This window comes from Exophiala spinifera, assembly GCF_000836115.1.
Source record: "Exophiala spinifera strain CBS 89968 unplaced genomic scaffold supercont1.2, whole genome shotgun sequence".
Classification (NCBI taxonomy): Eukaryota; Fungi; Ascomycota; class Eurotiomycetes; order Chaetothyriales; family Herpotrichiellaceae; genus Exophiala; species Exophiala spinifera.
Genome location: NW_015622514.1, coordinates 3,137,246 through 3,165,072, shown reverse-complemented (window position 1 = coordinate 3,165,072; position 27,827 = coordinate 3,137,246). Strand labels below are relative to the sequence as shown.

Below are 27,827 nucleotides of genomic sequence, written 5' to 3'. Positions count from 1 at the left end.
CTACTGGACAGAATGTTTAGTCTGACCTTGCGCGGTACGAAGTGTACCGGGCGGACCCTGCCAAACTACATCCCGACCTAGTCATCATTGCTCTTGCTCTCGGCCCTTTCAATGACGGCCGGCGCTTTGATCTCCCGGGTCTTGAGATATTCAAGTCCTTCGCCGCCCTGTAGCAAAGTTAGCACCGGTGATCAAGTTATACACGTACAAGTAGAAGGAGGAGGAGGAGGAGGAGGAGGAGGAGAAGAAGAAGAAGAAGAAGAAGAAGAAGAAGAAGAAGAAGAAAGAGTGAGTCTAGCCACTTACATAGCTGATGAAAGGAGACACTTCGACGCCTGCAGAGTCAGTTTCGGACACGACGACGGCCCCAGCGGCACGTAGCCATCTGGCACCCTGGTCCATGATGTCTCTCTTGCTGGTCTCCGCGTTGTCTTCTGTCGAGCCCTTGCCGTTTTTCAAGGGCGAGAACTCCTCCTTGCGGTCAACCTCCAAGCACGCAAACTTGTCCATGCTAAGGAAGGGGAAGACGTCGAACACGAACTGTTCCAGCTTGATGCCGTTGGGCTTCTCGGGCTTGACGGACTCGCCGGTCTCGGTGTCCAGATAGGGAATCTTCTTCTTCGCGACGTGGTGCGGGAGCTTGTGCGCCCACTGCTCGATCGACTCTAGGAAGCGGAAGGAGTAGTAGTGGTTGACGATGTTGGCGGCGCGGAATTTCAGCAGGCCTGACGCTTCGGTGGCTTCAGCCATGGACTGGTCGATCTCCGAGTACTCCACGACGTCGGGCTTGCCGTTCTTCTGGACGATTAGACCGACGGATTCGTTGGCCGCTCGTTTCCGGACCACCTTGGTCGCGATGTCGACGTCCTTGGAGGAAGAGAAGCCAATAAATACCGGGTCGGCGACCTTGACGAGGCAGTTGTCGACGCAATAGGCGTGGACGTGCTCGATGCCGCGTTTCCGCATGTCGGAGCGTGCTTCGGACAGCATCAGCGCTTGGTAGATGCCGCCGTTGCCGTCCGGAGCCACGGCGACGCGAGACTTGGACTCCATGAGGATCTTGCCTTCGTTGGAGATGCATGGGAGAACGCCCTGCTCGAAGATGATCACGTTCTCTTTCGAGAGGCCGAAGTAGTCGTGTTCTTGGAAGAACTTCGCGGTTGGACCACGAGTAGGCCCGCTGGTCATGACGTACCATGGCACCACGGGGTCTGTCGAGGTCGATGCATGCTTCTTGGCTAGCTGTTGCACTTTCAAGATCCGTTCTGCTTGCATCTGGAACAGGGACTTGTGGCTGGGTAGACCAATGTCGAAACAGCCCTTGGGGTCTGAACTTCCCAGTCTTGTGCCCTGCCCGCCTGCCATGAGGACCACCGCGACTTTGTTCTCTGCAATATGGCCTAGGCCGGAGTTGTACCATTCGTCCTTCTGTTCTTGCGTGGCATCCAGCAGGGAAGCACATGCCGAGGAGGGAAGTGGTTCAATAGAGGGTTGTTGCTCTTCCGCGGACGGTTTGGGGGGGTTGAGCGCCTTGTCTGCGAGGACATTGATGCGATCTGGGTCTATGGAGGAGAGTTGTGCGAACAGTGCAGCTTTGCCTTCTGTGTCGAGGCTGTCGTAGAAGGCGAACACATGTTCTTGTTTGGCCTTCTCGTACTTCTCTCGGAGTGCTTTGAGGTCTTCGGCGCTGGGCTCTTGGGCGGGGGCTCCTTGGTCCGCAGACGTCAGATGGAGCTTTTCCAGGATCGTGTTCACCATGTTTGCTGCCATGTTGACGGTGGGTTCTCTCGTGACAGCTCGTCGTGGGAAATCGCCAGGACGGAGGTACAGAAGAGAGAGAAACAGGGAGGAAGAGGGTTCGTGTGGTACAAGGGAGAAAGATGACGGAGTGCACCAGTCAGGCAGTGTATCGGGCTCCGTCGGTCGTCGGAGGCAAGCGAAATGGGTTGCCCTGGACGGCGTGTCTCTTGTTTCAGCTTTGTGTTAGCGAAGTAAGACAAAGGATCGAGAGACATGACAGTGAATTCTCCGCAACAAAGCGCAGCGCAGCTTCAGCCTCGTGCTGACGTATGACAAGCCAATGGTCAGTGCCATGACCACCACTCATGCGCCGAATGCGATACGTACTGCTACACAGTAGGAGTGATGGCGATGTCGAGAGAAAATGGAGGAGCTCAGGGTATCACCAAGTCTTTCGTTACATGTTACAAGTCCAGATACGCTCTGGGAGCCATGTTGGAGACATCACCGGCGACTATCTCTCCACCTCTCAGACCTACTCCCCTTCCAGTCCCTATCTCTGTCTCTGTCTCTGTCTCTGTCCCTGTCTCGATCTGGGTTCCGATACGTTCTCTCCTGGTCACGATACCGACCTTTGTCCCTTCCATCGTGACGCCCAGCATCTCTGTCCGTTCGATCATCCCGATAACGTCTGTCCTTGTCCGTCGCGGCATCATCCCGCCCGCGTGCCGGGCTCTGGCTCCTAGACCGTCGAGAGTCGCGATTCCGACGGATATCGTCTTTGTCAAAGACCATTCGGTAGTCGCGCCCACCTCGGTCTCCCCTCCCTTGATCCCGATAGTGGCTTTTCTTTTCCAGGCTATCGAATCCACCAAATCCTCCGGATCGCTTTGCCCTCTTCGAATTCGTAGCATCTCTCCACACATTTGAAAGCTTGGATACACTTTGTGAGAAGTCCACGTGGATGCGATGGTCATCGATCAAGACGCCCTGCATTTTGAAATATGCTTGCTCGCAGTCCTTTTGGTTCTCAAATTCAATGAAAGCGTACTGAAGGCTGTCGCCAGTTCGTTTATCTCTGATGACCTCACACGAGAGAATTTTACCAAAACGGCTGAAAATCAATTCAAGATCTTCGTCGTGGGTGACTGGGTTCAGCTTGCAGACAAAGAGAACGTTTTCTGGAGGTTTGACTTCCGCAAAAGGGAGATCTCCAACCATCTCGAGAGTCAGAGCCTGGGCCCGCGCTTCACGTTCCCTCCGCAACTTCTCCATGGCAGCTTCATCCATGTCATCAGCCAGCTCTTCATCATCGGCAATCCTAACGGTAGCGAGCTGGGCTTTAGATGGAGCAGGACTCTCGTCTGGAACGGCGAGGCCTGGAGGATCATCATAAGGATCTTCCAATACAATCGTGTGCCGTATGCGTATGTCCTTCAAAGGTCGGCCATTGCCGTCCGTAAATGCATCGTTGATTTTTTCGAGTGTATCAAAGCCTTCAACAACTGTGCCAAAGGGGGCGGCCTTGCCGTCCAAATAGTCGATGTTATCGCCAAGTGTTATGATGAATTGGCTACCGGCCAGTCGCTCATCGGCATCTTTGGACGAAGGTACGGTTGCCATACTGACCGTGCCGCGCTGAGCGTGTTTTAATTTCGGGTCAATTTCTGCTACGAAACTCTTCTTGGAGGGCCCAGACAGAAGGCCCCATATTGAGCTGCCGCCATCACTGTCAGGGGAGTCCGGCCCTAACGGATCTCCCGTTTGGAAGGAGAAGCCTTTCTGGACGGTATGGACAGGAGAAAAGTTGTAGTATTTGACTTTGCAAAGTTTGAGGAAACTAGAGTACTGGTTAGACCAGGTCAGAGAATCAATATGGGGGACTTACTTCTCACAGCACCTGGGTGCATTTTCGACCAAGAGGTCAATTACGATCTCGCCCAAAGAGGTCTCTAGAAGAACACTCATTGTGAATTAACCGTTGAAATCGCAACTGCCTCGCACCATGGCTAAGGGCAACGAGCAGTCCAGGTGAGCCGGATGGACACGCGCCGAATGAACACAATGCAGTCTTCGTGAAACGGTACGGCGGTCTCTTAGCAGTTCGAAAGTGAAACACGATGCTGCAATCGACAAAGGTGGCCACAGACTTATGTCCAGCCAGTGCCCAGCCAGTGTCTACAGTCTTCCCAAGTCGTTTGTCGACAAAATGAATATACACTATTCCATAAACGGAATAGCTCCATCGACGCCCTTTTTCCGCCTCCAAATGGGTGTTCGATCACTTCCGACTCTTTGATCAAGCGACCTCGATCTGCCCAACATCTCCCTTCTAGTTGACTTGACCACGACTTCCACTATAGCGACAGTTGCGTGGCATTCGATGCGGCAGTGACGGGACCTGTGCAGATTGAAAACCTCCTTGGATGTTCCGACTGCACGGCGTGTCACCCGAGGACGGTCGCGCGAACAAGATACGCATTCCATCTACACCGAAACCGAAACCAACTTGATTACCGCGTTGTGACACCGTCTATATGGACGACTGGTTCAAAGGTGGCAATGCAGTCTGTGGGTCTCTTGACCATGGCTTTTGCCCCAATACTCTCCGCGGTTGAGACAGCTGATGGCAGTTAGGGAATGCTTCGATGCCTTGATGCAGTGCAGAGAAGGGGAACAGTCATGATTTCCTTGAATCCCAGCAAATGTCGCTAGATGATGAGCTCTGCAGAAAGCAATTGAGCTCTGAGACGACTGATAACGTGGAAAGCACTTTAAGGCCTCGTTGATGCTTTTGTCAACTCCAGGGCTTACCTCCAACTTACCTCCAACTTACCAGTTCATACTTACACATGCAACAGTCCACAGCCTCCCTACTCACTTGCTACAGTCATACAGAAATCCCCCGATTCTGCCACAAACCGCCTTCTTTATCGGCTTCCACCCGCTTCGATGACAGGTTCAGCCGCCCAGCCCTGGTCAGGCTGTTGGGCTTCTTTGTGTCGTCGCAACCACTTCCTTGCACAACTTACCCGGTCACAGGAAGGTTTCGATCGGGCATGGTCTGATTTTGAACTTGGGGCCTAGGTTTACTGCACGTGGGCTGCAAATAACCTTGAGAAAAACTTCTCGACGCATCGGCAGAAAAGCAGTCTCTAGCCTCAGAGGTCACTTTTTGATCCTGCACATCGATCTGACCAAAGCTTTCCGCGCGATTGAGGTTGAAGTTTCAAGCTCGCCCTCCGCTTACGAACAAAATGTTCTCAGCACCTCTTCATATTGCACATGACCTGTCTCCATTGTGGGTGCATGTGTCTGCAATAGCTGAAGGGGTGTGGCAAGTCTGTCGGGCTACTTTGGTTTTCGTGCTAGAGCATTGCGCCTCTGTGTGACAATTCCTGACTGCGAACTCTGCCTCTGATTTGTCAGGATCACTGAGCGCTGGGCCAGTGGTTCCCGGGGTTAGTCTTTTGACATCTCTGTGCTACTACACATCCCTGTAATGTTCCGCAGGTATTCTACTGCAGCTGCTCAGGGGCTACCCTTGTGGCAGCACTACAAGCTGTTTGATTGTACCTCAAACCAGTGGCAGGCTTCACTGCTGATATCTGTCATGTGCCTTGATGGAGCTGCCCGAATGCTACATGAAGCCTTCCGCGAATCCTTGAGCGCTTTCCGACTGTTAAGGCAAACTCGTCCTTTCACGGCCCAGGCAACAGTCCATTCCAGCACTAGATACTGGCGCTAGTTGGCAGTAATCACAATTTGTGACGATGCAGGTGCCTCACAAAGGAGAGCAGCCACGCGCATTGATGGGTTGTGTTGGGATCCCATCAACTCCGGAGGTCTCCGAATTCAATTTGTGTGTCGAATGTTGGCGAATGTGTGCTGTCGGCTAACATGTTTGCTTGGATGCTGGTGGTGTAGTTGCCACGTTGGAAGCAGAAATCTCCGGCCAATCAAGCGGCTCGAGCCCGCTAGCAAACAGATCATGAGCTTCAGGCTTGATCCTGATCACAGTGCCAATGAAACGACGATGTGAGGCACACTCTCCACAGAGGGTGCTTCTGGCCAGTACGTACATCCTGTTTCCACCCCCACACATCCAGTTAAAGAAGCAGCTGGTCGGCCTGTTCGTCTCTCCACATGGAACCTATCTACAAGAAATCCGACCCAATGCCGCCTTCATTCTATGATGAGTACGTTTGATGGTCAGCTTCTGGGATAACATGTAAGTGCCATTGGCGGGAAGGACCATAAGTTGTTTCACGACCGATATGGGAGGCACGGTTTGATCAAGTTCATGACTGGCCAGGCCAAATCTCGTCTCCTAATTCTGGCTGTTGATGTGGACCAAGTATTATCGTGACACGAGCGGTAGCTTGCAGGAAGCCCGTTACAAGAAATTTTGCGATCAAGTTTCAAGGACACCTCCGACAGCATGACCTAGTGCACGCAATCATTTTGAGGGAGCAATGAGTATCTGACGTCTAATACAAATGGGGGCGTGACATATTGCATGCATCTGATTCTGGCATCGATACAAGGGCGGGTGACAATCGCTCCTATTGGAGCATATTGCCTGAAAAGCATTCGCATCTACCTGACCCTGGCTCAAATCTGCCTGCTCCGCCTGCTCTTTTTTCTCAAAATCTCATATCAAGGCGTTTATATGCGTCCGGACATCCCTTAAGGAGCTTGATTTCCAAGATCGATACCATTCGTTGCCACCCATCGGTCGAAACGCTATTGTGATTTGTGTCTGGAAGGCAATGTTTGCTCGTCTCAACAGAGTCTCGGACAGACACCATGGTAACCACAAGGCCCCCATGTCGGTCCCTGAAATTGCTCACAATAGAGGTAGATCTCAACACGGCCGCTCTACAACTCTAATCTGGAATTCTTCAGACGCAGTGATCGAGGTGATCATATGCCATTGAGCCAAATCCACCACATCCAGGATTATCACGAAGGCCCAGGCCATCTCAGCAACCGCACCACTCCATCATCTGAACCGGACAACAGATCGACCGGAGGACAGAGAAAGCGCGTTCCAGTTGCAGTATGTTTGATGTATCCGAGCAACATGTTGTTTCGGGCTGATTCTGCATAGTGTGAACGATGCCGCAAGCGCAAAATCAAATGCAGTGGGAATGAAGGAGACAATCAAAGTTGTGCAAACTGCAAAAACGCTGGGCACGGGGACTCTTGTCGCTTCTTGCGAGTGAGTTCAAATCCTGTCTCGGCACACCTCAAATTAATAGCATGATCTCAGGTTTCTTCTGCCGATGTGGGCACCTTTGGTCCACGAGGCTGGCATTCGCCTCTTCGATACTCGCCTTATTCGGTGCCTTCAACGCACCGTCATAGCTACGTCCCCTCGTCCTCGAGATATACTTCTCAGAACTCTGTAACTTATCCGACTGTCCACTCGAACATCGACTTTGCTCCTTATGGGGCAACAACACCTACAGCCGACTGGACCAAAGCACCCTACGTTGGAACATACTCCCCATATCCCGACGACGAAGAAACCAGCCCTTACACCTCCTATCCTCCTCCTTATATCCTTCCCAACACTGATCCGATGTCGTCTGCGAGTAGCTACTATGTCCATACCCAAAACGTCCGTCCACACCCTGGTACCCTTTGGTCAGAGCAGCAAAGCTGTCTTTCGCAACAAAATTCCTCTCTGTCGAATCCGACCTTTACAGTCATCCCAGAAACTCAGCAGTCATATGCGGCGACAGCAGGGTTTGGCAATCTTCCCTCAGATCGTATCCTACCGACCCCATTTTCAGCCCGTGGCACAAGTTCAACGCATGCCAGCTCGCTAGATAGCGTCCCGAACTCGGCATCGACCCAAAGAAGCTCGATGTACTGGTCACCAGATTCAGTTGCTTCTACTCAGCACATCCCTTCTCAAGTCGACAGCGATGCGGACCAAGAGCAGCTCGACGACAGGAGAAATGCATCTTACAGCTTGAATGACATGTCATACAGTCACGTGGCCTTGGGTGACAGCCTTTCCACGGGCATACTTCCAGTCGGACTCTCTCTACCTGCCGATGCACCACATACGCCTCCTACAGTAACTTCAGCTGAAGGTCTGCAAGCTCATCAGTCCCTGGTCCAGAGATCTCGAGAAAGTCCAAAATCCCACTTAGACAACACGCCCGCCACGTACGGTTACACGGCTCTGATGACAGGTCGCAGCTCCCAAATGAGAAGCACCTCAACTCAGCTCTCAAACGGGTCCGTGTATTGTCACTCGCACCCACTCCTGACAAGAAGAGAGGCCCTCCTGGATGGTTGCAACCCTGCGGACTCCTCAGGATGCCCAGTGAACCCCACTAGAAATCCAACCACTGGCATCAGCAATGTCACGTCTGGATACTGAGCGAAAGACTTATCTCGTTTGGTCAATATCCGGCGAGACCTCTTTTTTCTATATGACCGTTGAACTGTGATCTGGCCGTCTCATGTCCGACTTGTTGTCTCGTTTTGAGATTCTGTTTCGTGAGTATTGCGACGTTGATTCATAGGGGCTAACGGTGCGGCATGATCGACGCTACGGGTCCAGAGACAGAAGAACACAACGACTGTAGTACTTGGAACGACTTTTTTCGGGTACGTCTTCAGGAGGTGACTAATTGGTTTCAACGTTGTCATCGTGTCCTTGACTATTCTGGAGTGGGCTGTATGCATGTTTATTCATTGAGGCTGTCTTTCCAGACGGCGTTGGGGAGATTCTGGGTATGGGGAAAGAAAAGCATCTTGTACGGAATTCTAATATGTCCCATTTTGTGCGAGGGAGTACTGGGTGGCTGTAGTGGCGTTTGTTAGAGGGTTTTGATGCTCGACTCTTGACAGGCTGGTACACAGAAGTCAACTCGTGCTGTTGACTTTTGGTAGGAAGGACAAGGACATGGGTCTCTGGCTTGGAGTCGGCCGGCGCCAGCTAGATTGTAGCAATGCCTCACTCGCGCGCAATTTGTTTGAGGCTGTCATCGTTAAAAGGGGGAAGAATACAAGGGAGGCAGGAATTCTCATGACCACAACAAGAAAAGTGTGTTTGAACGCTTATTGTGATTCACTGCTGGTGATGTTTCATTTCAAATAGCATATCGATCTCATGCGCCGTTGCCCATCGGGTTTGAAACGTTCAATGCGCAATTGTTCTTCTGGCCACATGCAGATTTTGCTTCGGTTCCAATACGACAGCCGGCCTTGTTTTGCGGTTTTTTCTTTCTGGGAACGAAGGCCCTGGTCCACAGTGGAAAGCTTCGTCGACACCACCCTTGTACCGCGTGGGAAAAGAAATACAAGATGCGGACGAAGGAGATGCCTTCCGATGCGCAGACGTGGGCAGTTTTCACCTCCGTGCTCCCGTGCTCTGCCCATCCACACCGTCCACACGCCACGGTACGAGCGATGTCTCTCCATCGGCACCACCGTCACATCATCGTCAGGTTTATTTCTTATCCTTCTTGGCACCCTTCGTCTTGGCCGTGCCCCGGACCTCCTTGCCTCGGTTCTTGCGCTGTTTCCGCTGTTGTCTGCTGGCCTTTTCGATCTTGGTGGCGTGGCCGACACGGACGAGTCTGTAGTAGGGTTCGAACTTCTTCATGGCCTCGACCGAGTCGTAGATCAGGGCAAAGCCAGTGGACTTGCCGCCACCGTACTGCGTCCGCATGCCGAAAACGTTGATCTGGTCCTTGTTCGACTTGTACACTTCGGCCAGTTTCGCGCGGAGGTCGTCCTTGGAGACGTTTGGTCGGTTGGGGTGGAGGACATCACTGTTTGAGTTACTTTTGTTAGAACATTGCCTTGAAGGGAGTGGATTGTGCGGTCAAAGCCAAAAAAAAGAACCCCCCGAACGAACGAGCGGTGCTGAGCGGGAGAAAACACGATGGCCACAGATTGCAAATTGGGATTCCACGTACACGACCATCTGCTTGCGCGAGAGGAGTCTGTTGGTGATGAACTTGCGCGTTCGAATGGTGACGGGTGTGTCGGCCATGATTGCGAATGTGTGTGTGGGATGAAGGAGGATAACTCGCAATCAATTGAAAGACCGTTCGAGGTGCGTTGAGGTTTTCGAGGTGTCTTTGACTGCGCCTGGTTGAGGTCGTCGAAGGCTTGTGGTCACCGTCCAAAAGAGATTGTGTGAGCTTCTTGGCGAAAACTTGGCGAAGATGGCGCTAGTCCGAATGTGGATGAACCACTTCCAACGCGTCGTAACAGATTCTTCACGGCTTTCACGACATGTCTAGATTGGTTTCCGAGAGCAGCACTTTCTTTTCCTGACACTGCTGGAGATTGGAGAGCCGATGCTGGAAGTCGATGAGTTGGAAGCAGCACCACATATTGCGTGCCTGAGTCAGACTTTGTCGTCCCAATCACTTATGCCCCGTTGCATGTCCGCAACATGGATATCACCAAGGCCGGCACCGAGCCTGTGATGGTCAAATTCTATCGTCAATACATGCAGGTGATCAACGATGTTTCTTATCCCCCCGGCAGTCTTCTGGTCAACCAAGACGTCCAGAATTGTCTATACAAGTACTTTTTCGATGCCACGCAGAACAAATTTCTCCCGCCGGTTCGGTACCAGGCCAGGATCTTGAAACATATCATCCAAGAAATTGAAAAGTCATGCAAAGATCCAGAAGAAGATGTAGGCCTATTATTCCCCCCGGATCAGCTCGCTGTCTCATCATTTTATCTCCCTTTATACCATGTTCATCGACGGCTTCTGCGCTCAGCATCGAACTACTGACTTTTGAATCTTCACTTACAGCAAGTATCCGACCAACTGATGGAACATATGGCATATCTGACCACGATTCCACAACGAAATGACTCTGACGAAGCTCAAGAGTTGCATGTTCATTCCTACTTCCCGCCGCTACCGCTCGACCAGCAAGGCGTCCAGCCAGTCCTGATCAAGGAGGCGCGCAATCTCCTCTCGAGAGGCAACAACGTCGGCCTGCGGACATGGGAAGCTGCTTTGCATCTGGCGTGGCACCTGACCGTCCAGCAACCAGACCTTGTGCAGCATCGCAACGTGCTTGAATTGGGAGCTGGAACAGGGCTCTTATCCCTACTTTGCGCGGGACAACTGCAGGCGTCCCATGTCCTAGCCACAGACGGCCTCGGCCATGTCTGCGAAAGTCTGCAGCACAACGTCGATCTCAATCTGGAAAATGGTACACTAGATGGCCACGCTCCACCTGCTGTTCGTCAGCTAGACTGGACAGATGGTCCGGAGATCGATCAAATGTTGATGGAAGCCAATCAGTCCGGCCGACGCTACGGTCTGATCATAGGTGCAGACATCACGTATCATCCAGATATACTTCGGCCTCTGGCTGAACTACTGAGTACTTTGAAAGCCGCGTTCCCAGAAACAAAGATATTGATTTCCGCGACGATACGAAGCGACACATTTGCAACCTTTGTAAAGATCTGCAAGGAACTCAAGTTTACCGTCTCTGAACTCCCTTGCATCATACCCGATGGTCTACGGTACTGTGGATTCTTTCACTCCGTAGCTACAGAGATCAAAATCGTGTCACTTGATCGGTGACCCCGTTCCTGTTTGAGGCGCGATGGGAAAAGAGGGCATGAATTCGATATCAGCATAACGCATGTTTAGCACGACTAGATAGTAAAATGTACCGAGAAATGGAGAAAGCACACGATCTGCGCCTTGCTCTACCTAGAGCCTTTTGAGGAGCTATTGAACTAAAGGAGCTGATACGTTACAATATGTGATACCCCGTGTCGCTGGGACGAAAGCGCGAAAGACTGTTCTCTAGGTCCTGCAAATGTTAAAGCTTGTGATATTGACTCCGGCAATTTACCCTGTAAATCATGGCGAGAAACCGAAAACAACTCACGGTCAGATGGCCGCAAATTGCCCCAAAACAACAGGAAATCCCTCCGAAGAACAAAAAAAAGGTTTGACAACAGTGGGATTCGAACCCACGCGGTTTTACCCACAAGTAAACTTCAATTAAACCAAAGAAGCGATGCTTCAGGTGCGCCTGAAACTTGCGCCATAGACCACTCGGCCATGTTGCCAGTTAAGCCTCTAGAGATTGACTCGTTTCTGGAGACTGATTTTGAGTCCAAAAGTGGTGGTAATAATTTAAGAAGTAACTGTGCCCGGATGTAGGTCACAGGTTGCAGGATTCCGCAGTCGGCCGAATAATGATCTTCAATTCTCCAAATGGAGGCCACCGCATTGGTTTGCTCTTCAGGTAACTCTACCTCGTCGTACTCATCACCAAGGTAGGCTTTAACAGGGGGCTAGATTGGACTGGGTTTTTGCTCCTATAGGGATTGGCTGCCCTTGGGTAAAATTGTGTTGGTTCGAATCTCACTCTGATCATCACTTAAACTCGCTTCAATTTTTTTTTTAGCTTGCGGCACTTTAGTTTGCTTTGTTTTTTGTTTTTGCTATCGGCGCCGAAGTCATGAATTTTGACGGTAGAGAGTCTGGCCAGAAAACCCAGTATTGAGGAGGACCGCGAAATAGAATAGTCCGTGTACCCCGAAGGTCAGAGCAGCCTCGCCGCCGATAGGGCATGTGAGCTCGGTCCGGACATTGGATTTCAAAGGTCCGAGAGCGACTCAAGCCTGTTTTTGCCTCCGCGTCCAGGCACCCGGGATAACGACAACCTCAACTTCCAACGTATCAGCCGCGTGGCTATAAGTTTGCCTTGCCTGGTTGCCCAATCCTGTCTTCAGTTGCGTAAGGTGGTGTGGTATCCCCTGGTTCGAGCACCTTCTCGCCGTATCTCTAGGTAAGCTGATTCGTTGCGCTCGATTGCCTTCGACTTGACGAAACGCGTTTGCCTAATCGCGGGGGTTCGTGGTATAAGACCTACATCCAGCGCTGTGGCTTGAACGTCGGTTTCTCTTTACCCTCCTCTATCTTTCCTACACTATCCTCCGAAACGTGTTGCAGTCAACTCCAACATGCCTCCCATCTATCATCTCAATCCGCCGCCAAATCCCTTCTGGGACTTTGTGGCCGTTCTTGAAGACCACCCCTTCTTCGCTCAGCAACGCCCCAATTTTGCTCCCGGTGCCCCTCAAAGACCTGGTAGAGAGCAAGCCCGATCGCAGCCAAACACAGCCTCTGCTGCGGCCGAGGCGAGCGGCAATGCCAACAGCAAGCCAGCCGATGTGAATGTCGAGGATCCACCAGAAGTCGATCCCTCTACCGTCCGACCAGAACGTACGGACAGTCATCAACAAGGCATGCCGTTCCGTGGGCGTGGACGGTTTGGAAATGCCTTCCCGACCGAAGATGGCGACGAAAACCGCGGCGACGGCTGTCCTGGCCGTTCAAGGCACCGTCACGGTCGACCACACCATCACCACCATCGACGCCATGGCAAGGGCAGACGCCGCAGTCGAAGCTCTTCCTCGAGCTCAAGTTCTAGCTCCAGCTCCGACGACAATGACAGAGCCAGAGAGAACAATGCCTGGACACCCTTCGGTGGCAGATGGTGGCGTAACCGCGGCCCACCTGGTGGTCCTTGGAGAGGCGGTCCTACATTTGGTCCTCCGCCATTCATGGCTGCCGGTAGTCGCGGGCCATTTGCTGGACACCCTAATCCAGCTGCATTCATGGGCATGGGCGGGCCTCGTGGTGGGCGAGGCGGCCTACATCATCATCATCATCCTCCTCATCCTCATGGTCCACACCCACGGGGCCCCCCTTCATTTGGCCCCGAGCACGGCCGGACTGGAGGCTTCAACTTGAACGCCTTCCTGAACGACCTAGGAGAGCGTATTGGCGTCGATCTGTCCACCGCCGCTGAAGGACTGGGTCTGAAGCCGCACCGATCGTCAGACGCCGACTTTGAACCAAGAACCGACATTTTCGATGCTGACAAAGAGTACACCATCCATATTTCACTTCCTGGAGCCAAGAAGACCGACTTGGGGGTTGAGTATGACGGCGAACACTCCCTGCTTCGAATCACCGGCGTCGTCCATCGACCCGGTGTTGACGAGGAGATGATGACCAAATTGGTGGTGGACGGCAGAAAGCGCGAGACTGGGGTTTTCGAAAAGGTGGTTCATCTCGGGACTCCTCGAGACCCCGCCAAGGTTGACGTCCAAGGCATAACCGCGAAGATGGTCGACGGCGTCCTCGTCGTCCGCGTGCCCAAGGCCGACCAACCATTTGAGCACAAAACGGTCAACGTCTCGTCCTCGCCGGAGATCCCAGTCGAACATCCCGACGAAGTGTACGCCACCGAACGAGACCTCCTTTTCGACGCTGAGGAACAAGCAGAGAACGACCACCCGATGCACGACGCATACACGGCGAACGACCTCCCGCACTCCCCCGCTGGCCAGCCGTACCCTGCAAAGGCGTCCATCAGTAGCAGCAGCGGCGGCGACAGTGCCAACGGCAAGCGCAAGGAAGCCGAGGTCGAGCGCCAACGTGAGCGCTCGACAACTTTGGACTTTGAACAAGCCAACGAGACAGTCGAGACTCTACCTCGCTACGAGGCCGAGGATACCAGCGTCCACAGCGGTCACGCAAAGCATGACGACGACGACAATGACGGCATGAGTGACTGGGAAAAGGACGGGTCCGATGCGGACGAAGGCGAGTACGTCAAGATCAACGTCGACTGACTGGACTCGACCGATGACCTGATGACGATACCCGACTGGGAAATGACAAGAATCGCGAAAACGGAATACTTAGGAGGGTAATTGAATTGAAGAATGCTATAGGCAGGGAGTTTTGCTCTTTTTTTTCTTCTTTCGAGGATGGGGGTTTCAGTACAAAACAACCGAATGTGTAATTGCAAATAAAAATACCCAAAAGCCCAAAGTCTAGCTATATATGTAGCACAAGATCACATCATGGTGTACGGCGTCACCATGAATGTGTCGTGTGAGGAAGTAAAATAGAAAATAATAACCAAAAAAAAGCAGCAGGCATGGTTGGCCTCGCTGAATTATACACATAAACATAAATGAGGTCGTGTCCGTTTGGAAATATTACTTTTCCATAATCTTCCGCCTCCTCTTTCTTTGACCCCTCAGGATTGCTTTCTTTGATGCCTTTTGTTTCGGTTCATTTTGGAGTGTCTCCTGGTTTGGGTATATTGTGAAGGTATCTGAGCCTGGGCGCATCATATCATGAAAACTATGTGGAGCGATTGTTACTGAATAGTGATGGGAGTTGCGCGTGGGACATGGCGAGTTAACTTGACTTGGTGACATGGCACTGAAAGGCCCTATTCTCACAAAGAACCGATTTGTATTTCACAGACAAGACTTGTTGGTCGACGAGGCGTGAGCTAAAAAGAAGAGCGGAAAGAAGACTGGTCGTTCTGTGCTCGTACGGTGTTTGCACTGTACTGCGGCGGAATGAATACCTCATCGCTGATATTTATTCTTTTGATGACCTAGGCCTTTTGTCGGTCGTTCCCTCAACCTTTCTTTTTGTCCCTTTTCTTCTTCCCGCTGCTAGAGTCCCCTCCTCCCCCTCCGCCGCCACCTCCCAGTCCAGCCATGCCACCCATGCCTCCTAGTCCACCCATACTGCTCATCATGTTCTGCAGGGCGCTCATATCAGGCATACCACCACCACCAGGCAACTGACCGCCACCCGCTGCTTGGGCCTGTCTCATCTCCTCCATTGCCTCTTTGAAGAAATCGTCCCTCACGCCTCCGCCGCTGACGGCGGGGGAATGCACGGGGAGTATCGAGCCCATCTTCCAACCTCGGGGCTTGGGGATTTCCTCCTTGCCAAAGTTGTCGGGCACGGGCAACCCCTGAATCCTCAGCTCGAGCGGATCTTCCTTGGTCGTCGGGTTGTCTTTGAGCCACTGGCCAATCACCCTGTACAGGTGCGCCTTGTTCTTGATCTGCGGGTGTAGCGGCTGATGCGTCTCCTTGTCGAACAGCTGCACCCGTACCCTGCCTGGGTTCGCCCAGTCCTTGGGGTGTGTCTTGTCCGGCTCGAATGCGAAGTTGATTTGTGTGTGGTTACCGAGCGTTGCTCGCGCCGCCATGACCAGGTTGTACGCTAGAGGATTGGGCACGGCGAGCTTCGATCCCACGCGCCGACCCTGCGCCTTGGTCCGCGTGCTGTCGAAGTAGATCGGGTAGAGGCATTGGAACGTCTTGATGCTTTCTCTGGTTTGTTGCTGGGACTGCTGAGATGGTGGCGGAGGGCGGAAAAGCGTCGGGTTGGGAGGAGGAGTAGTGCTTGAGGGTTTTGAGGCTGAAGAAGACGACGAGGACGGGGCTGCGGGTGAGGGTTGCGAAGCAGCAACGGGGCGTAGGATCTGGTTGTCGGAGTGTGGGAGGAATTCGGAGGGGTCGTCGATGTCGGGATCTGAGTCGGAGAGCTCTTCGACACGAGCGTGAGACATGCTGGGCTCTATAGAGCACAGAAGCAGTCTAGTGGAGGTAGCGGACACTGTGTTGTGCGGCCTGTGCAAGGTTCAAGAGGCCGTTCGAACAAGTGCCTTATACCTGGACTTTTATGTACCTCAACTGCAGTATAGGGTGATTGTATGTAGATGGAGTGTGGGGAATTTGGATGCGCTTGGCTGCTCCAACAGTTGCCGCTTTTAAGGCCAGATGCTCGCGACTGACCCTCTTCTCACTGTCTTCTCACCCTTCTGCTTCGCACACTCGTGATGCCAGTTTGATTTCTACTGCAGTCTCCTACCCCCTGTCTGAGTCGAGTTCCATGAGGAATGATAGTCAGTTCTAGTAATCGAGGCTTCTTTCTGTCACATTCCTCATAGGCACGCGCCCTGGTGCCTGGCCCAACCCCGGCACCTGCGGGATATCTAGCATCGCTTTTGGAAGATTTCGAACTGCTCAGCAGCTATGGGGGTGAAATTCTTTCCAAAGACTGTCATTCTGTTGCTCTTTACGCTGGTCGCCATAACCTGGTGAATCCATCGCTTCTTGAAGCGCCGTAAGTTTGCACACGCCTACGGTTGCCAACCAGTCGCTCGATCGTACACCAGAGATCCATTTCTCGGCCTCGATCGTCTGCCCAGTACGCTGCGAGCCATTAGGCGGCATAGGATTCTTGAACATGGCTGCTCCCTGTTCTCTACCTATGGGAATACATTCTCGCTTCAGGAATTGCCGCGTAGTTTGATTCTGACAATTGAGCCGGAGAACATCAAGACTGTTCTGTCGGTCAGGTTCCACGACTATAGTATCCACTACCGCCTGGAACCATTCCGGCCGCTACTGGGGGAAGGTATCTTCAGTGCAGACGGCGAGCACTGGCCTGCGTCTCGCGCTCTGATCAGACCAAGCTTTACACGAGACCAAGTCGCGGATTTGAGGGAGCTGGAGAAGTTGGTGGGGGATCTTCTTGCTTTACTCCCGAGAGATGGGATGACTATTGTCGACCTGCAGGAATTGTTTTTCAGGTATACGATCGATTCTGCGACGTCCTTCCTGTTTGGACAGTCTGTCGGTAGTTTGAAGAAGGCCTACGAAGAAACTGAATTTGCAGAGGCCTTTCATTATGCCCAAGAGGCAGTACTCACCCGAGCAACAACAGGTCCGTGGATGTTATTTGTGTCTCCCTGTAATGATGAGTCTGACGACCGAGATAGGGCCCCTCAATCTTTTCTACCGTGATCGAAAGGCCGATGAATGCAATCGCATCTGTCGGAACTTTGCTCAGCAGTTTGTCGATGACGCAGTTCAGGCCGTTCCGTTCAAACAGGGTGCCGAAGACACGGTCAATGCACAACCAGATACAGACACAAAGCACCAGAAACACATCTTCTCCCACGAGCTCGCCTCGAGGACATCTGACAAACAACGCATTCTGGACGAGCTTATGAACGTACTCCTAGCAGGACGAGACACTACCGCTTGCTTACTGAGCAACCTCTTCTTTGTTCTCGCCAGGAGTCCGGTGATATGGCAGAAGCTGCGAGCCGAAATTTCTGTTCTTCAAGGTCGGCCACCGACTTACAATGAGCTTCGGGCTCTCAAGTATGTTCGAAACTGTGTCAATGAGTGTAAGTTGCATCCAAACATTTTGATTATATCTTCTGGCTAACGTATGTAGCTCTCCGTCTCACCCGCCTGTTCCCCGAAACGAGCGAATGGCCATGCGGGATACTGTCCTGCCTTTGGGCGGGGGTAAAGACGGCCTCTCTCCTGCGTTTGTACCCAAAGGCACTGTCGTCAGCTGGAATGTCTATGCAATGCATCGTCGTACATCCATCTACGGCGCAGATGCAGAGGCATTTCGCCCGGAGCGCTGGGAGGACGGTAAGCTTCGGCCACACTGGGGGTTTTTACCATTTAGTGGCGGGCCAAGGGTTTGTATAGGACAGCAGTACGCTTTGACTGAAGCAAGCTACGTCCTTGTCCGAATGGTGCAGAACCTGGCGGCCATAGAGACGGCTGATCCACACCCTTGGGAGGAATCATTGACCCTGACACTCTGTTCAAGGAATGGCGTCAAGGTTCGCCTGTTTCCTGCCTGAAGTGTAAACTCCCAGCAGGTGACAGTGGATTGTATTTTGATATTCTTTACTAAGTGATTTGTAGCCACGTTTCAGGAACCTGGTGACATTGCAAGCGCAGGAGGAGCAGGTTGTCGACCGACGCCGGCATTTCTTTTGTCATTTTAGCGTGACGTGGGAGCGTCTTGTGGCATCTCGGGGTGCGCACCCCAGTACTTCATCACTGGCTGTGAGTGCGACCGCAGCCACAGAGACAAGAGGAAGGACTTTTTGCCCAATACATCCAATATCTTTTTTTCCCTCCTACACAATGGTATAACAGGAGTGGTCGTTCGAAACCGCGACGCTGCTTTTCAGATGCAAGGTGTCACATGTTCATTACAGGGAAGGGCCCCTGGACCTAGAGTGTTTAAGCCACGAGGCAAGGCCGAGGAGAAATAGAACAAGATCCTCTCGCGTTCCCAGAATTTTGTGTGAACGGGAGGGAAGGCCAGGGGTGTCGAAGGCCATTTCAGATGTAGAGGATTGAGGATCAACTATATTCTATACTGAGGCGGTCTGATTTCTATCAGACTTAATAGTTTAGCACTTATCACTTATTGCCTCACAGTCACCATAAAGGTGGGAGACCTCAGGCTGCCTTACAATATATCAGATAGAAGAGAGATTTAGGCTTAGCCAAATATAGCTACGCTCCCCTAGTTGATTCAAAAAAGAATAGAATCTTGTTACGTTTCGCTCCACCTAGGGTGTCACTGCACGTAAGGTTTTCTCGACAAGTGGGATGTATAGGGTATACCTGAGAGCGTCGTAGGTATGAGCGATATGCCGAAGCGAAGTGATCACAACCGAAACGTATGGGTATGATCGAGAGCGAAGTTGACTACGCAGTAAAGTTATGTAATGACTGTGTATGTATTAATTGTGTGCTCTGTCTGATCTGCTCTGTGTGTTCTTTACAGATCAGACAGACCCCCCCCGCCGCTCAGCGGCTGAACAAGGCTGCGTCCCTGGCCTCGGCCAACCTGCCCTGTTCCCTGGTCCACAGTCACGGGTTTCACGAACCCCGTATGACAGTTGTCAGGATCTCTCAACTGGGGCTAAGCTGGGTGACTGTGCTGTTAGAGGTAGCAGTGCAGAGCTCGATGGTGACCCTTCTCCGTCTCGGGGGTGCATGTCAGCCCTCCCTGGATCTAGGGCACTTTCCGTTTGGGCTCTTTTTTCTACCTGTTTGACTCGGCCTTGATAGTGCTGAACATAGGCCGGCTATATACCCCGGGGCCCCACTTGGCAATATTATTCCCGGGGGATTCATGTTCAAAGCTAAAAGTTTAACAGAGAAAAGGAGCTACCGGCTACTGGCCACGGATGATCTAGTTATAGAGGCTGCAGGCACCCAAGCAAAGGTCGATAAGCCCATTGTCCCATGTATGATCAAGACTATTAACGCCCACGGATACCAGATCCTGTGGTTAGCTCAGTGACAAGGGTCTCAAAACTTTAGCAAATATCCGCCAGTCCGTCTACTTTACTTTACTTGTAGACTTCGCGGAATCAACGAAAGGAGTGCCACTATGGTCTACACAGTCAGATGGGGAATCCTTGGTAAGATAGTTTTGTGGGCCCTCTTCTACAGCTGCAGAAATGTTCAGCCTTTCGCAACGAACCTGAATGGATACCACTAACATTGGATTCACGGTCTTTTAGCAACGGGTTGGATTGCTGAAAGTCAGTATTCCCTTGTTAAATGGAGACCATGGAGTTGTAAGTGTTGGGCCTGATAGTTGGAGTGAACAGAATTTGCCGGCGATCTTCTGAAAGACCCGAGCACACGCAACACCAGAGATGTAGCCCACGTCGTGGCGGCGGTCGCATCATCTTCAGGCAAAGACCGTGCCGAACGCTTTTGTCGCGATCTCGGTATCTCCGAAGCCTGCGCTATTTACGGCTCCTATAGGGAGCTTGTAAACGACACCAACGTCGATATTGTCTACGTCGCAAGTCCACATTCGCATCACTTCCAACATACGATGCTGGCTCTCGAGGGCGGCAAGCATGTCGTCTGTGAGAAACCCCTCACAGTCAACGCTGCCCAGGCAAAGATTCTGTACAAGACGGCGAGGGAGAACAACCTGTTCTTGCTCGACGCAGTGTGGACACGGTTCTTCCCGCTGAGCATTCAGATACGGGAGTCGATCCAAAAAGGGGAAATTGGCGAAGTCCTTCGCGTCATAGCCGATACGTCCTTCGGCATACACCCTGATATTGCTCTGAAGGAAACTCCTCGGAAGCTCACTTATGAACTTGCGGGTGGAGCTCTGCTGGAAAGTACGTTTACCACCTTCCCGGATGACAAGTAGACTGACTTTCGGTTCCCCTAACGTTCAATGTGGTGTCCAGTTGGCATTTACTCCCTTACCTGGGTGTTCCAGACACTTTATCACACTCTACCACGAGATCAACGCAAGCGCCCGTCGAGCATCTTGTCCTACATGAACAAATATGAGCCCACGGGCGTAGATCAGACCACGACGTTGCTGATATCCTTTCCGACCTCGACCCCTTCCAACCTCCCCAACAGCTCTTCTCACGGTGTAGCAATGACGGCCTTTGCTGTAGCTACCGACCCCGACCAGAAGAACAGTGCTGGCCCGGCGATCCGTATCCAGGGTACACGAGGCGAAATTCAGGTTTACGGGCCTGCCTTCCAGCCTACCCGATATAAAGTGATTCCGGCCAAGAAGGGGGATTTGGCGACTACCATCCGCGATGTTGAGTTGCCCTTTCCGGCGAATGGGCATGGCATGTTTTATGAGGCAGATGAAGCAGCGCGCTGCATCCGAGATGGTAAACTTGAAAGTGAGACCATGCCTTGGGACGAAAGCATCCTCGTCATGGAAGTCATGGACGAAGTCCGCAAGCAAGGTGAACTTAAATATCCGGACTCGATTGAATCAGATGTTGTACAGCACTCGAATAAGTAGAAATTCGCTTCCGTATTGCCACCAGGCACGCTGCGTTCCAACTGCTCAGCGAGATGATAGGCAAAAAGGTTCAGATGGAAATACACACATGTCAGTCTCGGCCCACAAAGCAGTGAGCTTTCAACAACCGCGAAAGCCAACATTCATTTACCTTTTCCGAATACATTTCTTTGTTTGACATGTCTATATACTAGCGAAAGAGGTTGCCCTATCGTTCTCTGTTTGGCCTTCCCCCTTCCTCCACCAGTGGTTGACCTCTATCGGACACCAGCATTTGGCAACCCCATTTTTAGGTATGAGGATTGGCAGTTGTATGCATGAGACCCCAACCCTGGGTCAGTATGATGATGGACAAATCTCGTGATAGCAGATGGATGATTGCGTGGTCGGCCACAAGCTACTTCTCCTCGATCTCGACCTCGGCCACCACGGCCTTGTCGGCACCTTCAACCTCCTGTTTCTTGAGTTCCTCAGTCTCCTCCTTCGCCAAGCGCGCCGCCTCTTTGTAGCTCATGCTCTTGCCGGCGTGATACTTGGTCTTGAACATGCGGTCGACCTCTTCCAAGGACAGGCCTTTGGTTTCGACGTAGAAGAGCCAGACGATGGGGAACCAAGCGAAGTTAAGCACGGCGAAGATGATGTAAAACCTCCAGGAGATGTTTGAGATGGCGCTGGGGGTCATGATGACCACGACGTACACGAAAACCCAGTTCGTAACCATGGCAGCACTGTTGCCAATGCTGCGCATCCGTGATGAGTTGATTTCGGAGGGGTAGAGGAATGGAATGGCCAGGTACGAGAGGCCCTGTGGATCAAAAGATCAAAAATGTCAGTTTCGGACTTTTCGACGGGGTCTGGAAAAGAAGAGATTTGGCTTACGTAGAAGAGATGATATCCAAACATGAACGACACAGCCATGGCGTAGCTGGCCTTTGTTCCAATGCCGAGACCGATGGTGGTAAGGGTGAAGCATGTGCCGCATCCAATAGACCCAAATAGCATGAGGGGGACACGTCCGAAGCGATCGATCAGCAGCATGATCACGGAGCCCCAGACGCAGAGGGAAATGAAGTCAATGGCTGACAGGATCAGGGCTAGCCTGTTGCTGAAGCCAAATGACTTGGTCAGGATCACCGGAAAATAGTATACAACCTGCCCGTTTTTGGCGGGGTTACTGTCAGTATTGCGACCCAGAAACCGGCAGACATCAGGGACAAAGACGGGGGAAGGAATCAGTTGTGTGTCTCGAATGCTTACCACATTAATTCCCCCCATCTGCTGAAAGACGGACGTACCGGCGCCCAAAACAATGCGTCGGAAGTTCTGCTGTTCACCGCCTGAAAAGACCTCACGCCAACCAACGGCTCCTCCAGCTCTTTCGGCTGCGATGGCATCGCTGATGATCTTCAGCTCGATCTTGACCGACGGGTCCTCACGGTCTTTGGCAGCAAGGCGAGCTAGCACCACCTGAGCTTCCGCATGTCTCTCCTTGTAGCAAAGCCAACGCGGAGACTCCACCGTGCAGGCAAGCATTCCGAGCGTGACGAAGGCCCAGAAGCATTGCATCGCGATGGGAAAGCGCCAGCTGACTTCGTTTGAGTAGACGTAGGTCATCCCCAGATTGATCCAACTGGTCAGATCAATTCCGAAGATCACCATGACCATTTGAAGAGCGACAAGCTTGCCACGGTGCTCTGCCTTGCTGGTCTCAGCTTGCCACATGGGCACTACGGCTGTGCTTTGCCCGATTCCCAGACCGGCAATAACGCGGCCAACGATCATGTGTGCCAGGGAGAAAGAAGACGCTTGCAAAAGGCCTCCGACAATGACAAAGGCACACGACATGGCAATCGACTTGCGACGGCCCAGCTTGTCGCCAAAATAGATGGATATGATGGCGCCGATGATGCAGCCAATGTCATAGGTCGATACAATTTGGCCTTGGATTGTCGCATTTGGGTTCTTGAACTGCTTTGCAAACGTCGGGTCGTTCAAGATGCCGCCGAAGACGCCCTGATCCCAGCCAAAGAGCATAAAAGAAAATCCACAGGTCATGGTGATGGCGACCGTGAGGGCGCGACCCTGCAGGGGAAATAGACCCATATTTTCGGCGCTTTTTGGAACACAGTATTGACTTTGTCTCAGGAAGCTCTCAAGGAGCATAAAATGAGGGCGTTGAAGAGGATAGTGGCAAGCAAGACAAGCTGACTTGAGATGAAAGAGTCATCCAGACGAGAGAAACACCGTGCCCCATATACTCCCGTAAGGCACTGAGTTGAAATAGACCGTCGTGATAAGCATCTACCCGTCTCTCCCCATGGGGAGCCCCATGACAGTTCATTGTGTGCGCAATCCCAAAAGCCCGGTTGTACACTTCCACTTCCCGCGATCGGCAGCGAAGCCACGTTTGATGGAACGTGGGCAATTCCACCCCAGGGGTCTCCATGCTTCCCCGTCTGTAAGCCAAGCTAGATGGTTGGCGGGAGGGCACAGTTCACTTGAAAGGCCATTCACCGTAGTCGATGGAGGCAACGGCGACTTTCCGCACAGTGAATGTGGATACGGGGTATGGTGCGGGAAAAAGCAACAGCAAATCGAACAACCCTCATAGCCGGAGGTGAGGCCGGCAACTAAAGGGATAAAGCCGTGCGACGCCAGCCGAAGACGTAGAGACCGAGGGAATCGACTCCCGGGACCTCCAAAAAACGGTGCTCGGTAATGGAATTTGATTCCCGGTGAAGCTCCGCAGGTGTCGCTCCTTGCCAGATTCGTGGGATCCACCCCCCGTCCGTGACACTGGGAAAGAACTCTTCTGACACGCTTGCCAGGCCGTTGTTGGTAATATTCAGAGCGGCGCACGTAAGAGTTGGTTCCTTGTCGAGGCCTTCGGGTCTGCGTTGCACGACGCCCATCGCGGGTAACGTCAGCATTCATTCTAGTGAGTGTCGTAAACTGGCCTGGCTCTCGGCGCAAGGATTCCAGGCGAGGCTTCCTGCTCGCATTGATCGAGCCAAGATCCAGCAGCGGAGGCGCCAAACACGAAGCATTGAGCACAAATGAAAGACCTTAGGGCTCCAACCTTTGCACCCGCTGTGCGACCTGTGAGCCTGGCTCAATAATGTCTTTACTGCACGTGAAAAGAAAATTCGCGCAGAGCACTTGAAGCCAGTGAGGTAGTAATGATACAGTAGTAGCCTAGTCAAGCGCAAACCAAGAGAGTGAAGCACTCGACTGTCCACTGATTGATTGACCACATGGTCTGATATCGATTCAGGTGGATCGCAGCACTTGAACCCGGGGGGGGGGGGTTTATTTCGTGTGTCGATGATTGCAGTAGCGGGTCTCGATCGTCTCGGCTCGATCTCCAATATTCAGGCTTGGAGGGGTTTTATGATACAATTGCTGCAAAAACAAATTTGATTCCAACAAAAGGCCACACTATCTTGATAACTTCTACGAGAAGCATAGAGTCTCACTGCAGCATAGTTGGACCTGTCACACCCATTATGGCAGTCAAAGTGTTTATGTACGAGGCCGACGCGATGAATTTGAGAAACCACACCTGCTAACTACAATCCAGCACAGGAGTTACAGGGTACATCGGTGGCGACGCCCTCTATGCCCTGAACAAGAAACATCCTGAATGGGAATACTGTAAGTTTGCAAATTTCACAGGGGGTTTTATCGCCTCATTTGCTTCTTTCCATACTCGGCACCGGTTGGATGCCCGTTTGCTTTCGCGTTGGTGACAACAGGGAAACCAAAGTTGCTGACATGATCTGATAGCTGCCATGATCAGGACGCAGCAGAAAGCGAGCCAAGTTCAACAGCAGTACCCCAAGCTTCGCATCGTCCTGGGTGATCTGGATGATTCGGCCGTGCTGCGTGAAGAGAGTGCAAAGGCAGATATCGTCCTGCGTAGGTTGCCGACGATGCCCACCTTGTCGGAGAGTGTTCTGACCCTAATATTCCTGTTCAACAGATACTGCAGACGCATCGGATCACGAAGGTGCGGCAAGGGCCATCGCTGCCGGCCTCGCCGAGGGCCATGCACCATCTAGGCCTGGATTCTGGCTGCACACAGGCGGCACTGGGATCTTGACTTACGACGACTCCAAGAACAATCGCTTGGGAGAGTGGTCGACTAAAGAGTACAACGATCTTAGTGGAGTGGACGAGCTGACACACCTTCCTGACGAGGCTTTTCATCGTAATGTCGACAAGATCGTTCTCGAAGCTGGAACCAAGTATGCGGACGGGGTGAAGACGGCATTGGTTTGCCCACCCACCATCTACGGCAAGTCTTACAACCCCAGGCAGCACGCGATCGTCCTTGAATTCGTCGTTCTAAGCCGACTTCTAACTGTTATGTGTTTTATAAACGTACTCTCCCCTGGCTAACTTTCCGTTTAGGTGACGGTCGAGGTCCCACCTCCGGACGGTCTCGCCAGGTCTATGAACTGAGCAAGCTCATACTCCAAAAGGGTTACACTCCCATCGTGGGTGCAGGAAAGGCACGGTGGAACCACGTCCATGTCTATGACCTCTCTGCTGCTTTTGTCCTCCTGGCTGAAGCGGCAGTGGCCAAGAACCTGTCTGACGAAATCTGGGGCGCCAAGGGCTACCATCTCTGCGAGAGCGGCGAGCATGTCTGGGCTGACCTGGCCAGGAAGATCTCGGCAATCGCGGCGGACAAAGGCTACATTCCGGCCAATCCCGTGGAGAAGCAGCTTGATAAAGACGAGGCTCTGGGGGTAGCCGGCTTCGAAGCCGTCAGCTGGGGCTTGAATTCACGGGGAAAGGCCGAGCGATTGAGAAAATTTCTGGCCTGGACGCCCAAGGAGAAGAGCATTGAGGAGGAGGCTCCTGGTATACTTGAGGCAGAGAGATCAAGATTGCAGGGCAAGACGCTGTCAACTTGAGAAGAAAAGAAATGACGGAGACAGAATGTTTATTTGAGAGGTCCCTTGATTCAATACTTTCGTCGTTCGCAAAGGGTTCATCCTGAACATGTCCTTTCCATTCGTCGCTTTTCGGCCTTGCTCGGGACCTGTGCGGGAGTATTATGACACGCAAAGGATTCCTCGAGACTCAAGAACAAGGAGAGCTCTCTGGAGCTTCATAGAACTCTAAGCACATGGTCCTGGACGTGTTCGCAGCCAGACGAGGAAGGAGAAAGGAAATGATGCTTCCGCTCGAAGGTGATTCCTTTGCGATAGAGAGCAGCAGCAACAGAAAAGAAAATGCATCGTCAATCACTCGTAATGGGTTGATGCACCGCCGTCCACCAGCAGGTACTGTCCCGTGACATATGAACTGAGATCACTGGCGAAGAAGACGGCTGCTCCGGCGATATCTTCGGGACTGCCCAGGCGGCCCAGCGCTGCCTTGGCCGCCATGACTTCGCGCTGGCCATTGTGGTCCAAGTGAGCTTTGTTCATGGTGGTCTCGATGGTGCCGGGACAGATGCTGTTGAACCGGATGCCATGTCTGCCCAGGGCGCTCGCACAGGACACGGTCATGCCCAGGATGGCCGCCTTGGTGGGCGCGTAGTGCGTCAAGGCCGACGAGCCTTGGACGGCTGTGATGGAGGCGATAGACACGACACTGCCCCCCGTCCCTTGAGCCACCATCTGCTTCGTGGCCGCCTGCGTGAGCATGTAAGCCGCCGTGAAGTTGACCGACATGTGCCGTTCCAGAAGAGCCTGCGTGACATCATGGAAGGCGGAGAATGTGCAGATACCTGCATTGTTGATCAGGGCGTCAAGTCGCCCAAAACTGCCCACAGCCGTGGCCACCAAATTGGCCGGTGTCTCTGGCAGGACAACGTCGCCGCTGAAAGAGGTGTGCCGAAGCGATGGGTCGATGGCTCGGAGTTCAGACTGCAGCGCCTCGATGTCGGAGGTCGTCTGTTCGGTCCCCAAGTGGTGCAGGACGAGACCAGCGCCTTGTCGAGCACATGCCAGTGCCGTGGCACGCCCGATTCCTTGCGACGCACCTGTGATAGCAATCACTTTGTTGCGAAGTATTCCGGCCATCATGAGACGTGAAGAATGAGTTGGATGCTTTCAGTTCGAGGTAAAGAGACTGTGCCCGGGAAGGGTCAGTTCTGGTAGAGTTTGCAATCCCCAGGTTCTTGAATGGCTTGAATAGAAGCAGTCAATATGCACCATACTTAATAATGGCAGCCCGTGTTATGAACGAGCAGTAAAGCCCAGTCTCCCTGGATTGAATCTAAAAGGAGCCGTTTGCTCCACCCGAATTGCGGGCCATGCTCGCGGCCAGAAAGTATAAAGGCGAGGGTCTTTCGGTTAAGGGCTAGTCCATCGCCCCCTCGACTGTACTCGCCAGCCGGGTCTCAATCGGTATCCCTGTTAGCAAAATGTCAGCTCTCACCCTGTTCAGTGCAATGCCGACTTTCGACCTCGGTTGGTCCAAAACCATGAGAAGGTATGAAGAAAGCTTCAACGGTACCCCTATTCGGTTGTTTGCTTTGCTAGGTTCCTGTCGAGACTAACCTGACAGGGCCATGGGAGGAGGTTGTTATTATTCTTCGCTGGATGAAGCTCGAGCCCTACCAAAACAGGTCATGTATTCC

The 27,827-nt window shown here is 52.5% G+C and overlaps 12 protein-coding genes and 1 non-coding gene across 13 annotated transcripts; 6 read left to right on the top strand and 7 right to left on the bottom strand.

The window, feature by feature from the left end:
- Positions 1–77: 77 nt before the first annotated feature.
- PV08_03450 (uncharacterized protein) lies at positions 78–1,770 on the bottom strand (the record flags this gene model as incomplete). Its single annotated transcript, XM_016377803.1, has 2 exons — positions 78–167; positions 307–1,770. 2 exons carry the CDS (start codon positions 1,768–1,770, stop codon positions 78–80), a joined length of 1,554 nt encoding a protein of 517 aa, XP_016239373.1.
- Positions 1,771–2,244: 474 nt separating this feature from the next.
- Positions 2,245–3,708, bottom strand: PV08_03449 (peptidyl-prolyl cis-trans isomerase-like 4; the record flags this gene model as incomplete). Its single annotated transcript, XM_016377802.1, has 2 exons — positions 2,245–3,580; positions 3,629–3,708. 2 exons carry the CDS (start codon positions 3,706–3,708, stop codon positions 2,245–2,247), a joined length of 1,416 nt encoding a protein of 471 aa, XP_016239372.1.
- Positions 3,709–6,549: 2,841 nt separating this feature from the next.
- PV08_03448 (uncharacterized protein) lies at positions 6,550–8,140 on the top strand (the record flags this gene model as incomplete). Its single annotated transcript, XM_016377801.1, has 4 exons — positions 6,550–6,552; positions 6,605–6,802; positions 6,854–6,964; positions 7,016–8,140. The coding sequence occupies 4 exons, from the start codon at positions 6,550–6,552 to the stop codon at positions 8,138–8,140; spliced, it is 1,437 nt and encodes a 478-aa protein (XP_016239371.1).
- Positions 8,141–9,214: 1,074 nt separating this feature from the next.
- On the bottom strand, positions 9,215–9,763 carry PV08_03447 (40S ribosomal protein S24-B; the record flags this gene model as incomplete). The annotated part of the gene is made up of 2 exons (XM_016377800.1): positions 9,215–9,539; positions 9,687–9,763. The coding sequence occupies 2 exons, from the start codon at positions 9,761–9,763 to the stop codon at positions 9,215–9,217; spliced, it is 402 nt and encodes a 133-aa protein (XP_016239370.1).
- A 408-nt stretch (positions 9,764–10,171) lies between these two features.
- Positions 10,172–11,332, top strand: PV08_03446 (uncharacterized protein; the record flags this gene model as incomplete). Its single annotated transcript, XM_016377799.1, has 2 exons — positions 10,172–10,420; positions 10,544–11,332. 2 exons carry the CDS (start codon positions 10,172–10,174, stop codon positions 11,330–11,332), a joined length of 1,038 nt encoding a protein of 345 aa, XP_016239369.1.
- Positions 11,333–11,709: 377 nt separating this feature from the next.
- PV08_03445 lies at positions 11,710–11,829 on the bottom strand. The gene has a single exon. It is a non-coding gene; the product is annotated as a tRNA-Leu (tRNA).
- Positions 11,830–12,729: 900 nt separating this feature from the next.
- Positions 12,730–14,409, top strand: PV08_03444 (uncharacterized protein; the record flags this gene model as incomplete). The annotated part of the gene is made up of 1 exon (XM_016377798.1): positions 12,730–14,409. One exon carries the CDS (start codon positions 12,730–12,732, stop codon positions 14,407–14,409), a length of 1,680 nt encoding a protein of 559 aa, XP_016239368.1.
- An 806-nt stretch (positions 14,410–15,215) lies between these two features.
- Positions 15,216–16,163, bottom strand: PV08_03443 (uncharacterized protein; the record flags this gene model as incomplete). Its single annotated transcript, XM_016377797.1, has 1 exon — positions 15,216–16,163. One exon carries the CDS (start codon positions 16,161–16,163, stop codon positions 15,216–15,218), a length of 948 nt encoding a protein of 315 aa, XP_016239367.1.
- Positions 16,164–16,629: 466 nt separating this feature from the next.
- On the top strand, positions 16,630–18,266 carry PV08_03442 (uncharacterized protein; the record flags this gene model as incomplete). The annotated part of the gene is made up of 4 exons (XM_016377796.1): positions 16,630–16,694; positions 16,905–17,323; positions 17,379–17,796; positions 17,843–18,266. The coding sequence occupies 4 exons, from the start codon at positions 16,630–16,632 to the stop codon at positions 18,264–18,266; spliced, it is 1,326 nt and encodes a 441-aa protein (XP_016239366.1).
- A 1,553-nt stretch (positions 18,267–19,819) lies between these two features.
- On the top strand, positions 19,820–21,229 carry PV08_03441 (uncharacterized protein; the record flags this gene model as incomplete). Its single annotated transcript, XM_016377795.1, has 4 exons — positions 19,820–19,850; positions 19,953–19,973; positions 20,043–20,573; positions 20,646–21,229. The coding sequence occupies 4 exons, from the start codon at positions 19,820–19,822 to the stop codon at positions 21,227–21,229; spliced, it is 1,167 nt and encodes a 388-aa protein (XP_016239365.1).
- A 397-nt stretch (positions 21,230–21,626) lies between these two features.
- PV08_03440 (uncharacterized protein) lies at positions 21,627–23,332 on the bottom strand (the record flags this gene model as incomplete). The annotated part of the gene is made up of 2 exons (XM_016377794.1): positions 21,627–22,034; positions 22,109–23,332. 2 exons carry the CDS (start codon positions 23,330–23,332, stop codon positions 21,627–21,629), a joined length of 1,632 nt encoding a protein of 543 aa, XP_016239364.1.
- A 1,403-nt stretch (positions 23,333–24,735) lies between these two features.
- PV08_03439 (uncharacterized protein) lies at positions 24,736–26,151 on the top strand (the record flags this gene model as incomplete). The annotated part of the gene is made up of 5 exons (XM_016377793.1): positions 24,736–24,755; positions 24,810–24,883; positions 25,016–25,147; positions 25,212–25,601; positions 25,643–26,151. 5 exons carry the CDS (start codon positions 24,736–24,738, stop codon positions 26,149–26,151), a joined length of 1,125 nt encoding a protein of 374 aa, XP_016239363.1.
- Positions 26,152–26,484: 333 nt separating this feature from the next.
- On the bottom strand, positions 26,485–27,267 carry PV08_03438 (uncharacterized protein; the record flags this gene model as incomplete). The annotated part of the gene is made up of 1 exon (XM_016377792.1): positions 26,485–27,267. The coding sequence occupies one exon, from the start codon at positions 27,265–27,267 to the stop codon at positions 26,485–26,487; it is 783 nt and encodes a 260-aa protein (XP_016239362.1).
- Between the last annotated feature and the right edge of the window lie 560 nt (positions 27,268–27,827).